At 57.6% G+C, this 14,617-nt stretch overlaps 1 protein-coding gene across 1 annotated transcript in view; it reads left to right on the plus strand.

The window, feature by feature from the left end:
* The window catches only part of LOC138065163 (olfactory receptor 10A4-like), a 28,853-nt gene extending 16,985 nt beyond the window's left edge, over positions 1-11,868 (plus strand). Inside the window, exons 4-6 of the mRNA XM_068929355.1 lie at positions 10,173-10,298; positions 11,284-11,445; positions 11,755-11,868. Of these exons, the coding sequence (XP_068785456.1) occupies positions 10,173-10,298; positions 11,284-11,445; positions 11,755-11,868 (402 nt within the window). The remainder of the gene's footprint in view (positions 1-10,172; positions 10,299-11,283; positions 11,446-11,754) is intronic.
* Positions 11,869-14,617: the final 2,749 nt, after the last annotated feature.

Here is a 14,617-nt window from a genome sequence, read left to right on the forward strand (position 1 = left end):
CACATGACTTGGACCAAGCCTGGAACCTCAGCCGTCACCGGGGGTTTGGGTGGGAGCCGCTGACTCCCCCCTCCATCCCTAGTGCTTGTCGTGGCAGCTCAGGCAAGGCCTTGCATGCAGGCAGCTCTTTTGGGCACCCCAAAACTGAGGCCAGAGGAAGCCCACCTCCGGTGGGTTTGGGGCATGCCTGGGAGGGAGCTGAATCCCCCTCCCGACCAAGGCCTTCTCAGCGGAGACCAAACACCTGCATTTCCTCCTCTGAATCACTGCCCTACGCAGGGGAAATGACCCCCTCTCGGCCAGACCCTAACAGACCCCAGGGCATGGCTGTTTGCTCACCCTGGCTGGGACGGGGCCAGGGCTGGGTGGGGGCTGAGAACTAGTGAGAGGTTGCAAAGGAGAACCGTGGTGGGCAGGTCACTGAGGGCTGTTGTGGGGACCATGCTGGGGGGGGATGTTTCCTCACTCCTGAAGGCACCATGTCCTGTGTGGTGCCTGCACTGTGGCACCATGGGGCCACGTGCAGGGCAGCAGGACCACAGAGATGGGGCTTAGATGGGAGCCATGATGCTCCAGGAATCTCTCACACTGCTGGAATCCCACAAATGTCCCCACAGCCCAGCGAGACAGGGCTCTGCTCTGTGGTTGCTCCAGGGAGGCCAAGGGGCACCCTGGTGGCAGGTGCAGGGTGGCCAGCACCAGCCCCAGTACTCCCAGGAGCCCCTCTGAAGCCAGAGCAGCTCTTGATGGTTGATTGTGGAGGGGACTCCATGCTGCTAGTGGGGACAGGGGTCTCTCGGGGGTGGCAGCCAACAGCACCGCCTGCCAGGATGCCCAGACCCAGGACAGCACCACAGCTCACGGTACCCCCTCTCCTGTGTCTCCTGCTTGACTGTAAGGGCAACCCGGGAGGCACTGCCTCAGGCACATCTGCATTACACCAGCAATCCTTTGCATCCACCTTCAACCACAGAAAAGTCCAGGGCCTGGATCCCCTCAGTGGTGAGGGGAAAAAAGGTGCCTTTTCTGCCGTGTGGTTTCTCTACCGCGGCAGTTGTGTCTCTAAGCAGATGGTGCCACCCTCCCCTTTCTTTCTTACCTGAAGCTCGGCCTGGTTGGGGCTGTGAATGTGGAGCCTGGCTGTCACTGCAGTGACCTGGAGATGGTGGAGAGGCAAGAGGAATAGCAGAATCACCGCCCTGGACTGCAGGAGAGAGGATTTCCTTGTGTTTGGGGTCTACTTGTTGGGACCCGACAGGGCAGAGGAGCCATGTCATCCCTGATGATAGCCCCAGCGATTCTTGCTGCCATGAATTCCTTTTCTGCATGTGAGTTAGCACCAGATATGGCCTCCCCAGAGCCAGCCCCTCCCAGTGCTGTGAGGTTGCCCCTTGGGCCTGAAAGGTTTTCAGTTCAAAGGTTAATTATGGGTGACTGCTTGTCCAGAATGGGCTCTCATGCTCCCTTCCAACCTGAGTGGTTTGGTGATGCAGTCAGCTCTGGCGATTGCTGCTGTCATTCTTGCATGTGGGTAAGTGCCAAAGACAGCATCCCCAGAGGCAGCTCCTCCCAGTGGTGTGAGGTTGCCTCTGGGGCCTGAAAGGTTTTCAGGTCAAGGTTTGATTATGGGTGACTGCTTGTCCAGAACAAGCCCTCCTGACAGCCGACACCTGCACATTACAAAACAATGCTCGATGAGTGTGACACATGCAGAAAGTCATGGCCTGAGGGTGATGGCACTCTACTGTGCCTAAGGTCATCAGCAGATCCAGTACAATCCAGAAGGGCTGGAAGAGCCTTAAACATCTGAGGCAGACGTTTGTAAGGTTGACTTTATCCCTATGGGAGGCTGAGGGAGCTGCTGTAGGAAGAGTCTGGCCACTCAGGCAAGGGCAGTTCTTAACGCCCTCGACTCAGCACTGCTGTGCTCACACCTGGAATAGTGTGTGCCAGGGTGGGCTGCCCAGGGCTGGAGGAATGGGGAGGAAGCAGAGAGGGTGCAAAGGAGGTCTGCAGAGATGGTGTTTCTGGCCTGAAGCACAAGGCCTGTATGGAGAGGCTGAGGGACGTGGCCTTCTTCAGCCTGGTGAAGTGTTACAGCTAAGGGGAAAAGAGGAGTAGGCGGTGACTGCTGGAAGGGTGGTTTCAGAGATGATGGCGTCTCTTTTGGTAGAGGGAAAGAGCATGAGAAGAGGAAACGGCCACAAACTGCAGCTTGAAAGGCACAGACTGGACTTTGGGGAAAAGAAATGCACATTTCCTACCAGCAATCAGGGCCTCCAACTTTCTGCTCTCGTCAGCCCCCTGGGGAGGCTTTGTCGGTAATGGTCCTCAGTGGGACCCTTTAACACTCCAAGACACTTTGGTGTTTTCTTCTGGCTGGAGCTTCTTGAGAGCTTTGTTCAGTCTCCTCTCAGCATCTGAGCTTCATGGGCTCAGCACCAAATACCCCCGAGGGGTCATTCAAACGCAAAAAGCCCTCAGGAGCCATGGCTCTTGCAAATCATTTCCTTCACTTCTTCCAGTCTTGTGGGGCTAAGTGGAAAGCTTGCAGGAGTGTATTGCAATTAGGAAGATTTCAGTGAGCACCTGAAAAGAAAGATGCCCGCTTTTTAAGCTTTCTTTATTCTTTGGTTTTCAGGATAAGGGATACCCACATTCTCCAATTCCTACTGACCCACAGTGTCTCCTAATGAGGTCTGGACATGTAGGAAAAGCAGTGTTTTTGATAGGAGACATGCATGGACCACATTCCTCCTCACCTCCCCAGCCCGGCCAGTTCTCCCATCAGCCGCTGGGGCCCTACACCACTCTTGTTAACATCTAACCTTCTTCCACTCGCCTCTGCAGCTGAGGGTTATAGCTCCTGTGCATCAACTCCCACCTGCTTCCCTTAGAGCACTAGGTGCAAATAGACACAGAAGGATTTGTCTCAAGTGCAGGCAAAACCAAAGTAAATGGGAGACAGTTTAATAAAAGATAAAATACGCTCCTCAACTGTATGGCAAGTCCAAGCTGCTGCCAGCGATGTCCACTTTCCCAAGAAACAACCTTCCGTGAAATGTTTTTGACAGATAGGTGGGAAAGGCTGGATAGAAACACAGCAAAGGAGCTGGCTAAAGAGACAAGGAGGCTCCAGAAAGATGAGGCAAGCTTGAGAGTGCCAGAAGCTCCGAGCAGCAGCTGGACAGTTGAGAGGTGGCTGAATGGATAAAGAGCAAGGAGGAAAACTGGGCAACTAGGGCAAGTGCAGACGTGCCGACAGTCTGAGGCAAAGTCAGCTTCAGAAAGGATCAGTTTAATCAGGACATGTGGAAATATGTGAAACATGAGTGGGGTTAAAACCACAGCATAACAGCCAGAGCAGTGGTAATGTGATTTAGTGGGCAGATCAACGTTTCTTCTCCTGAGTTTCATACCTTTCCTCAAAATGTCCATTGTTTCATCATGGGAAAACACTGACATTTGTATTCAAGTGAGTCAATCCTTTTGAACGATGAAAGGGTGCTCATATGTTTTGTAAAGCTGAAAACCGTTCTTCACCTTTGCAGGCAGAGCTCCGGGGTCGAACCACAAGCAGCCAGGGGCACTTGGAGAGGCACCGATGTATCTCAGGTACCTGCCTGGGGCCAGTAGCTCTCCCAGAAGGCCTGCGGGAGACGGGAGCCCCTGGGAGCTGCTGAGGGAGGCCGGGCAGAGGGGACCAGGGCACCTGCAAAGGCACCACATGTCCACCACCCTGTGACTGCTTCCCGCCCCACTTCTGAAAGTTACTTTTCTTTTCAGATAACCACATAATGCATAATCTCCCCAGAAGACTAGCATGCTAAAACAGAACGTATCAGGAAAGACAGTAAGAACCTAAAACAAGTAAAGGCTGGAAAATGTAACAAAACATTTCTTTGCTTTAAATCTTCTTCTTGATTTCTTTCTTGTTTCATTTTTAATGTCGTTTTCTAAACATTTCTGTTTTATTCAGGCCCACACCATCCAAAAACATATTTTGGTGTCTCACACAGAGCCCGGTGCTCAGAACACCACCCCCTGCCCACAGCTGTCTGTGCCACCCCTCACTCTTTCCACAGAGCACGTCACACTCCGAGGTGTCGGGCTCTCTCGACTGAGGAGCAAAGCCAGGTGAGCAGCTTCAAGGAGCTGCTGGGCAGAGCGCTGTGGTGGTTCGGCTGCAGCCCCTCCATGCCCACCCCGCTGCCCAGCACAGCACGACAGCCCTGGCCCTGCAGCCCCTCCACAGCTCCTGCTGCCCCAGCGACAGAGCCGCCTGCCCCGAGCTGGTGCCCCCAGGAGCCTGATGCTCCTTCTCCTTTTCCAAGAGCTGAGCTCTCCTAAGGGACACAGGACCCATGGTCTCACCCAGTCTGTACTTGTCCGAGCCTGACTGTGTGCCCCTGAGCGCCCTTGGTGTCAGTGCCAAAAGAGACCCTGCAAAGGGAAACTCCCCTCATTGCACTGGGGGCACCCGCGGGAGCTCAGACTAGTGGGCTCTGAGGTTCCTCCATCTCTGCAGAGGAAGGGAGACACCTGGCTTCCTGCTTCACCACGGTCTCTGGCTCCGATTCAAATGAGATTCCTGAGAAGTGGCACAAACCAAAAATTTTTTCTTTTAATGAGAATGTATCAGAAAAGTAAGAAAAAAAGAAAAGAACAACAGAGAGCCCTGATGCCAAATGCCCTGTGAATGATGAGTGGGTGCACATGGGATGGTTATTGGTGCCCACATTGTACCCATTGAACCAGTTTCTTCAGAGCATCCTTGAGCTCCTTGTTCCTCAGGCTGTAGATGAGGGGGTTCACTGCTGGAGGCACCACCGCGTACACAACAGCCACCACCAGATCCAGGGAGGGGGAGGAGAGGGAGGGAGGTTTCAGGTAGGCAAACATGCCAGTGCTGACAAACAGGGAGACCACGGCCAGGTGAGGGAGGCACATGGAGAAGGCTTTGTGCCGGCCCTGCTCAGAGGGGATCCTCAGCACAACTGTGAAGATCTGCACGTAGGACAGCACAATGAACATGAAACACCCCAAGATTAAACAAGTCGTAATCACAACCACCCCAACTTCCCGGAGGTAGGAGTGTGAGCTGGCGAGCTTGAGGATGTGGGGGATCTCACAGAAGAACTGCCCCACAGCATTGCCTTGGCAGAGAGGTATGGAAAATGTGCTGGCAGTGTGCAGGAGAGCATTGAGAAAGCTGCTGCCCCAGGCAGCTGCTGCCATTTGGACACAAGCTCTGCTGCCACCCAGGAGGGTCCCGTAGTCCACGGGTCTGCAGATGGCAACGTAGCGGTCATAGGCCATGACTGTGAGAAGGGAATACTCAGCACAAATGAAAATGGCAAAACTTAAGACCTGGGCAGCACATCCCGAGTAGGAGATGGTCGTGGTGTTTGTGAGGGAATTGGCCATGGATGTGGGGACAGTGGTGGAGATGGAGGCCACGTCGAGGAGGGAGAGATTAAAGAGGAAGAAGTCCATGGGGGTGTGGAGGCGGTGGTGGCAGGCTATGGCGGTGATGATGAGGCCGTTGGCCAGGAGGGCAGCCAGGTAGATGCCCAGGAAGAGTGCGAAGTGCAAGAGCTGCAGCTGCCGCGTGTCTGCGAATGCCAGGAGGAGGAACTCGTTGAGGGAGCTGCTATTGGACATGTTGTTCCCTGCAGGCACGTGGGACTGTGCCAGGAGGAAAAGACAGGGACAAGTCAGGAGAGACTCCTCTGTTCACAGCTCTTTCCCTTTCTCACAGACACACCCCAACACACACACACAGACACACACACACACACACACCCACCCCCACACACACACACACACACCCAACACACACACACACACACACACACACTGCTTTTCTCCCAGGCAGGACCTTCACTCAGCTCCCTGTCTGGAGCTGCAGCTTGGGCTGGCTGCGTGAGCCATGAGGAGCCGGGACGTGTGCCTGCAGGCTGCAGAGGGGTCAGTGCTGCTGGAGTGTAGGAAGTCTGTTGAACATCTTCACATGCAGTTTGGAGGCATTTGGAGCACAAAAGCAACAGCTTCCGTGCTGGGGGGATTGTTTGCTTCTTTGTCTGCTCTGCAGGGCTGGACTAGGCAGCCTTTCCGTTGCTCCCAGGGTGAAGACTAGTGAGCCCTGAGAGGCACCAGCTCTCCCTGTGCCCTAGGACACAGCCAGCACACTGGTCTCCACATCTCCACTATGCTTTTGCAGCTGCCCACATACAGCCACCCCCATCAGCACTTCCATCTCCTTAGCACCCCTCTGCGGCTTCTGCATGGGACATTCAGCTATCACAGATGTCCTACACAAGAGCTGGGCCCTTCTGGACAGCAGCACACAGCTCAGCAGCACACCCCCCGGGAGGGTGAAGGGTCTTAAAGGTGGCATCTCCTGAGTCAGCTCATTCCCCCTTCCTCTGCTGGGTGGGAGAGGAAAGCTGCAGGGGGCTTGCTGGGGGGAAAGCGTCTGCATGCTGGGGCTGGCCGAGAACAGTGATGGCAAGGTGATGTGGATGCTGTCTGCAGGCTGAGGGCTTGTGAGGGCAATTGCTGCGGGTCCTTGCAAACCTAGTCACCCCTCAGTGTGGTGGTGACCAGGCTTAGTTTCTTGACTCAACCTCAATGACTGCTGCATTTCCACTCCCACCATGCAGAGGCGAGTCCTCTTGAAAACCCCACTCTCAAAAGGTCCTCCTGGAGAGCTGGAGCTGTGGGCAGCCCTGCTCCACGCAGCACCCTCTCGATGGGAGGATGAACCTGCCCTGCTGGGGGAAACCCCTCTCACCCAGAGCTTCTCCCTGCAGCGCCGTGGGGAGCTCCCCGGGCAGGCTGGGTGCTGACCCGTGCAGGCAGCAGAGTCACTGCCCCGGGCACACAGCACCCTGGGGTGCAGGGACACCACTCTGACTGATGAACCGGGGCAGACCTGGGTGCACAGCCCAGATTCACACCCCGGCTGTGTCCCTGGGAGAAGGCAGCAGGATGCCCTCTGCCTCTGACGGTGTGGCAGGACATCGTGCTCTGAAGCATCTCCTCCTCCTCCTCCTCCTCCACAATGCAGAAGCTGCAAGAGCAATCCTTCAAATCACTATTGGTCATGGGATGGGGTGGGTGCAGAAGACCCCTCCAGGAACCTCGGCAGCATTGCCCTGCAGCCAGAGACTTACCATGCAAAGGGCTGTGCAGATTTCCCCCACAAGGAGCTCTCCTCTCTCCTCCCACCCCACACTGCCTCTCACTTCTCTCCCTCTCGCCTCATCTCCCGTCAGCAGCAGCAGGCAGTGCCCGGAGCCCCGCTGCTCTTGGCAGAGGAGCTGCTCCTGCCCACAGCTGGGCACATGGGCACTGCTGCCACGGTGCCAGCAGCTCCCTCGGTCCCCGGAGCCTGGCCCCGCTCAGGAGCAGACGCCCAGCCAAAGGCGTGACTTTCTCTTCCCCCTGGGCTCCCTGGAGATTGTCCTGGGGCTCCAAGGCTGGCAGCTCCTGAGGGGCAGCAGGCTCCCTTCTGGGAAAGGCTCTGGCAGCTGCAATAATCCCCTGCAGTCCCTCTCGGTGCTGTGGAGAGAGACTGATTTCAGCAGGGTGCTTGATCCCCTCAGGCGACAGAGGTGGAGAGGGCTGGACCCGCTCCCCTCTGCCTCCTGCTCTTCCTGTCCCATTGCTGGCCAGGAGACGCAGAGAGTGGCCGAGAGGGGGTCATTTCCCCTGCGTAGGGCAGTGATTCAGAGGAGGAAATGCAGGTGTTTGGTCTCCGCTGAGAAGGCCTTGGTCGGGAGGGGGATTCAGCTCCCTCCCAGGCATGCCCCAAACCCACCGGAGGTGGGCTTCCTCTGGCCTCAGTTTTGGGGTGCCCAAAAGAGCTGCCTGCATGCAAGGCCTTGCCTGAGCTGCCACGACAAGCACTAGGGATGGAGGGGGGAGTCAGCGGCTCACACCCAAACCCCCGGTGACGGCTGAGGTTCCAGGCTTGGTCCAAGTCATGTGTGTGGGTGTCTGCCAGCTGTGATGGAGCAATTCTGAGACCCTCCCCACATCCTGCCTGAGCCTCAGCTGTGGGCCAGAGGGGTGGTGGGGCAGGTTCCCTTGGCCACCTGAACCTACACCATATTCTTGGGCCATCGGAACCTTTCCATGGAGCCATGCATTTCCATGGAGCCTGCAGAGCTGTTCAGCTGACCCAAAGGAGGAGTTCACCATCAGGAGAGCCAGGTCGCTCCCTAGGCTCCACCGGCTGTACATACTGCAGCTCAAGGCACTTCAGAGCTAAGGCCCATGCACCTCCCGGCATTGCAGACACTTCAGTTAATTCAGGGCGCTCATTTTCAGGGAATAAAAGAGGCCTCTAGTGCCGTGCCAGGTGCCTGGGGTGCCCAGCATGTGTCTGGCACAGACCACACAGGACGTCCAGGGAAGCCAGGGTGTTCAGGGCAAGTGTCACAGGGTTGTTGAAAGGGGTTTGGGTCCTGTGTGCCAGCAACCGAACACCAAGCCCATGGCATGCAGGGAGGTCCATCCCAGCTACACCCAGGGATGCTGCAGGATTGGGAGGCACATCACAGCAAGAGTCTCCACTCGTGTGCCTATGCTCTCCAACCCTGGTGGGTCTCCTCTTCCTGAACCTTCGCACCCAGTGCTCTGAACAGTGAGTAGGCTATCGATGTCCCCACTGTGGATAGATCAAAGGCTGTCCTACCCCAGGCACCTTCTCAGCAGCAGCTTGTCCTTCTTGGACACCCTCTTCACCTCTCTCACAGGCCCCAAAGGGCTTTGGAGTCACCTGGGGCAGCAAACCCCTCTCCCACCAGGGCTGCCTGACCCAGCTGGGTTTGTCTCTGGCTTTGGGGACTGCAGGGTTTGCTCTCTTCCTCAGCCCCTGACTTAGCACCACCTTGCCATGTGCCAGCCACTCCAGCATGTCTCTGCTAGGAAGTAAAGCCTTTGCATACAGTGTGTCCCGGGCACTCTGCAACAGGTTTCCCTGTCATAAGGCTGCACTTGTCCCTGGGGCCACAGCTGGGGTGCTGCAGCTCCAATGTGTAGCAGTGCCGTCAGCCTGGGGAACAGGCAAGAGGAGCTGGAGCCCCGTGTGCTGTCACAGAAATGTGGCATTGTTGGAGTGACTGCTGAGACATGGTGGGACAGCTCCCACAATGACAGAGCTGCGACCGATGGCACTGCAACCCAGAGCCCTCTGCTTGGCCTCTGCTCCCCTCAGGACCCACCCCACCCCTCGGTGCTTTTGGGGAGAGCCCAGGCCCTCCCTTGACTGTGCTGAGGCTCCTCGGGAAAAGGGCGCGATGGGCAGGGGATGTGCGGGGCAACACGGAGCGAGCAGAGCAGCGTCCTGGTGGGCAGCACTGCCTGGCCGTGTCTGTGGCTGCTGCTTCATCGGCTTGGTGCTGTGGTTGGTGCTGCGGAAAGGCCAGGAGGTCGGCGGAAGGCCTGGCCAGGACTTGCCAAGGGCTCGGTCAGCCTTGGGGCTGAAGTCTGCTGCAAAGCAAGGGCCGGCCAGGGCTGCAGGCAGGCCCCGGGGTGGCCTGGCCGCAGCAGGGCGGTGGCGCGGGAAAGCAGCAATGCAACAATGCACAATTGTTGTGGTAGCACCGCTGTCTGGGAGACTGGCTGGGGCGGCCAGAGCTGGGGGTCACTGGAGCGAGAGGGGCCAGCGGAGAGCCGCAGCTCCAGGAGGGCTCTTGAAAGGAGCCATGGAGCACTATCTCGCTGCTGGCGTCCAAGCTAGAGAGGCACTGAGGAGCGCAAGGGCCATGAGGGCCGAGGTGCGTACCGGGCAGGTGGAGAGGGCTCAGCCTGGGAGCTGGCAGCCCCGTGGGCCTTCTCTGGGGCACGGGGAAGTGTGGAGGGGACTGCAAGAAGGGGGAGAAGGAGGGTGAGGCCAGTGGAGGCTCTGAGGGAGTCCTGTGTCCCTGCTCATCCTGGACTGCAGCTCAGCAGGTGGGAGGGTGGTGTGACAGGACGTGGGGTTTGGTTTACAGGGTGTGGAGTGGTGGGGAAGGAGGCGGTGGAGCAGGGAGCTGCCTGGGACGAGGCTGCTCTTTGCGCCCTGCCTGGGTGGAGCGTTCCCAGAGCGTTTCTGGTACGTGCTGTGCAAGAGGCTCTGGAGATGGCAGCCTGAGTGCCCAGGAGTGCCTCTGTCTTCCTAGCGTGGGCGCAGAGGACAGCAGGTCGTAGTAGGATGCGCGGAGCTGCTGGAGATGCCGCTGGGGGTGAAACTCCCTTTGCTGCCTGGCTCCAACCCTGTCTTCTACCGCACCAAGCTGGGGCAAAAGGTAAAAGCAGTAGCAAGGGGTAGGAAAAGTCCCTTCTTTCTCCTCAGCTCCTTGCCCCGACCCACTGAGCGGCCGAGCAAAGACATGGGAGGGGTGGCCATCATCATCCTCAGGTGGTGTCAGAACTTCTCCTGCTGCATTCCTTTGTGCAGCTGCCAACGCCAGGGCCTCTCTGCTAGGGCAACGTAGGAAGTGTCCTTTTGCTTCCAGGCTTCGGTACCTTGTTCCCAGCTCCGGCGCTACTGGGAAGCAGAGTGAGCCAACACGCCCCTTAGGAGTGCCGAACCCCGAGGAGCCTGTTCCCAGTGGAGTAGAGATTTGCTCTTTGAAACATTGGGAGAGACATTGTTGGTGTGGCAATGTCTTGCATTTCTTCCTGCGGGGCTCCGAAGCCTCGTCTGCTTGCGGGGGTGGGAGGTGGTGGTGGTTCTCCCCACCCTGCTCCCTGCAGCCTGCCTGGGGTATGGGAAAGACTCTTGGTATCAGCTCTTCCAACTCGCTCTCTATTTCCACCAGTAGAGTTTGGCAGCTCTCCTGAGCACGGGCTCATTTTGCAATCACAGTGACTTTCCAAAGGGAAGAAACCATGGGGAGATGGACACTTTCTGGAGAGCTCCTTTGAGCTGCCCCAGTGGGTGCAGAAAAGGACAGGTAGCTTTCAGTGGAGAAAGGGGGCATCTTCTCCACTGGCCCAGGAAATACCTCCTCACGTTCGTACAGGACCAGTAGACAAGCACAAGGCTGAAGCCGTAGGCCCTGGGCTTCTCCTCGGCTGAAGAGTCTCCCAAGCAGAGCAGAGCAGTCTTTCCTTTGGGTAAAACTCAGAGCTGAGCTAAGCGCTGAGCCAGGGATTACTCTAAAGCTCGGAGGTCTGGAAAAGCTACGCTAGGGGCTGAGGAAGCTCAGAAGGGTCTTTGTTTCTGCCCTGCTCATGCGGGGTGCAGGCTGTGCACCCTGCTCATGCTGTGGCCGATGCCTTTTACAGCTCCACCAGCCATCTGCTTCTTTTGCTTTGGGAGATCCCCAGTGTCGCTTGCTGAGCACCGAGTACAACAGTCTGCACGACCCGCATTTGCGGGCCTACTACAAGCGCCAAGACAACCTGCGGAGACTCAGGAGAGGAGGTTACGTCACCAGCGCTGGCCAAGTAGGTGTGGGACCAGGGTGCGGAGAAGAGTTTCCCTGAGGCAGAGCCGCTCCGGCCGGTCCCACGGCTGCTCTTGCAAGGCTGCGCCGCGCTGGCCGAGCACTGCCGTAGCAGCCGGCGGGTGGCCTGGCGGCAGAGGGAGGAGTGCTGCTGCCCCTGGGTGGGTGGGTGGGAGCAGAGGCCCCAGGCACCGGGGAGGGCAGGCTGTGCGGGGCCGCGGCTGCCGCTGGCTTATTGCTGTTTCTGGGAAGGCGGCTGCGTGGTTAGCGACGAGCAGCCTTGGGGATTTGTGCCCTGCTCTCTGCCCAGGTCGTCTGCACGCTGCGGCAGTTCAACGAGTACAGGCAGTATCTGAGGACGCTCCAGATCAAGGCGGACAAAACGTACCGGCAAGAACAAGTCAGTAAAGCTCGGGGTCCATAGGCCCGCTTCCTGGGGCAGAGGGTTGGGGCTTTGCCTGGTTTCTCTCAGCAAGGCAGGACCTGACGAAGCAGTGAGGGCTGGGCTGGCGGGCCGGGCGTTCTGGGGTAGAAACGGTGACGTGGGTGCGGGCTGAGCTAGCAGAGGGTGCTGGGGTGGGGACAGGCAGGCAAGTCATCCCCGAGCGGCCAGGGTGCTGAGGGAAGCCCTCCTCTTCTCCCCGGGTGGGGTGGCTGCAGCAGAGCACTGCTCTGGGCCAGTGTGAAGCCTCAGCCCGCAGGCGTGTGAGAGCGTTTGGTGGCCAAGGTGAGCTAGAGCTTGGTGTTGACTTTCAGAAGGTGCTTCGACGACAGCTGGCAAAATTAAAGGATGCCCCCGGCCTGCCAGACGGCATGGACATCTCTCGCCTCCGAGAGCGGCTGCTGTGGGAGCAGCGAGAGAGTCTGGGAGAGGGAGAGAGGGAGATGAGGCACAGGTAAGAGACAGCACAAGCCATGCTTGCTCTAGGAGCGGGCGTGTGGGCCTTCCGCGAGGTGCTGGCTGGAGCCTTGTGCTCCAGGAAACACCGCCCAGTTCCTGCGTGAGCGGATGCGGATTGTGCCTGCAGTGGGCAAGCTGTGTTTGGAGCCGGGCAAAGGCAGCTGGAAGCCGTTTGGCGTGCTTGAGCCAAGAGCTCTGGAGCAGGATGGTGGCAGTGGCGGAGCAGGAAAAGGTCTGGGCAAGACCGCTCCAGGTGCTCTGGTTCAGAAATCTGTCTTTGTCTTTCCAGGTTGCTTGCCAGGATTGCGCAGAGGATGGAGGAGCTGGAGGCCCCTGAGGAAGAGAAGCACCTCCTGCAGCAGGCAGAGCGAGACCAGGTGTGCCTGGCACTCTTGGTGGGCTCCTGGGCTCACGCACTCCCCTACTCAGCCTACATCCACCAGCTGCACTAAGTGTTCCCACGGTGCCTGTTGCTGCTTTCTCGTGTGGTGAGCAGCCCAAAACGGAGCCCCCCTGAACCCCGTCGCGCCAGTGCTTGGCCATGTGTGGGTTAGTGTCCTCCTGCAGAAGGTCAAAGATCAGCTTCGAGGAGAGCCTGCCATTGCCCAGTTCTCATTAGAGACAGTGGTGTGGTGAGAGCAGGTGGCACCCATGGGAGCAGAGGGCAGAGCAGTGTGCAGTGCAATAACGTAACCTCCTCCATCTCCTCTCTCCAGTTTGTTTGCCATTCACTCATCAGTTCCTCCTGGTTTCTGTTGCAGAAGTCTTTTGAGGAAGAGCTGTGTGAAAAAGTCCACATTACTCTGATAGAGACTACATGGAGAGAAGGCCAGGAGCTGGAAGAGGTGGCAGAGAGCATGGTGGAGGAAGTGCTGGAGAGGGTGAAAGAGCTGGATCCGTCGGTGTGTGTTTTAAGGAGGGCTCCACTGGCCATCAGTGGAAGGTTGTTTGCTAGTGCTCAAAGCGCAGAGCCTTTGGAGAGGTCTGCTCGGGATCCGCAGGAGGAAATTGGACTGGTGGCTAGAGAGATTGTAGCAACCATTATGGATGCCTTTGGGAAGCGTTTGGCATGCAGCGCCTCAGACGCCTCTGAGCAGCTGGTAACTGAACGAACCACGCGAGCTGGCAAAGTGGGAGAAAGCAGCCGGAGGGAAGCTGAATTCACAGGCTATGACGGAGCAACTCCTCTGGCGTCTCTTGACAAACTCACCAGAGAGGCTGTTGAGAGGGTTGGAGCCACCTTGGAATCCTTTGTAGCTTCTCAGTTTGAACATCACTTCCACTGTAAATTGTCTGAAATCCAGGAGCTGCCCCTTGAGACGCTTTCTCCAAGACAAGTGCAGCCATCCCGGACACCTCTCTCAAGCCAGGTGACAAAGGAAGTAGAAGCCTCCTCGAGAGCATGCCAGCACTGGACACCAAAAGCCACAAGGCTGCCCGTGTTGCAGCCATGCCACACTGCTGCTGCTGCTGCATCACGCGAGAGTGGCACACTTGCAAGGGGGAGCATCGCAAATGCAATTTCCCAAGTGCAGCAACTCCACTCAGAGCTACGGGTGTATGCTGCAATGGTTGTCCATGATGTTCTGGCAACGCTGAAGAAGCAGACCAAGTTAAAAGAAATGAAGGCAAAGGCAAGATCCTTGGAGGACGCTCCAGCAGAAAGCACTGTGGAGAGCGGGCTGGTGGAGTCACTGTCAGATGGGTGCGGTCAACCTCCGACTGCTGCTGCTTCAGGAGTGAAGTGCGGGAGGCGGGTGGCAAAAGAGCCCAGGCCAAGAGATGGGGATGAGAGCTACCTGGCACAGGACTTTCCAAGGCCAGGAGGAAAGAAAATTCCTGCAAGGAAATTAGAGAAGAGTCACCCAAGAACAAAGCTGCCACCTCTCTGCCTCCCTGGAATGGTGCTGCCTTCAGAGGCAGAAGCAGAGTTTGAAGAGGAGCTCTCGTGTAATCTCCTGCTGTCTGTTGTCCGAGGCTGTGAGCAAGATGCACCAAGCACACCAGAAGGCCCTCACAAGCCCTTCTATTACCCCTCAGCATCCACATCAAGACCTGCTCCTCCTGAGTTGGGAAGCCTGCCTAAAGCGAGGCCAGGGAGCGTGCAAGACGCCTTGCCATGCATTGGCCAGCACTTTTCCAGGCAGCCCGTCCCTCCATTGGCTCCAAAGCCCCCTTCCCGCCGAGGAGCCCGGCGGAGAGCCACGCGTGTAAAGCTTGTGCTGGGTGAGCTGGAGCAATGGGAGTCAGGAGAGAGGGCGTTAGCTGGGCG

This window comes from Struthio camelus, unplaced genomic scaffold (assembly GCF_040807025.1).
Source record: "Struthio camelus isolate bStrCam1 unplaced genomic scaffold, bStrCam1.hap1 HAP1_SCAFFOLD_41, whole genome shotgun sequence".
Taxonomy (NCBI): Eukaryota; Metazoa; Chordata; class Aves; order Struthioniformes; family Struthionidae; genus Struthio; species Struthio camelus.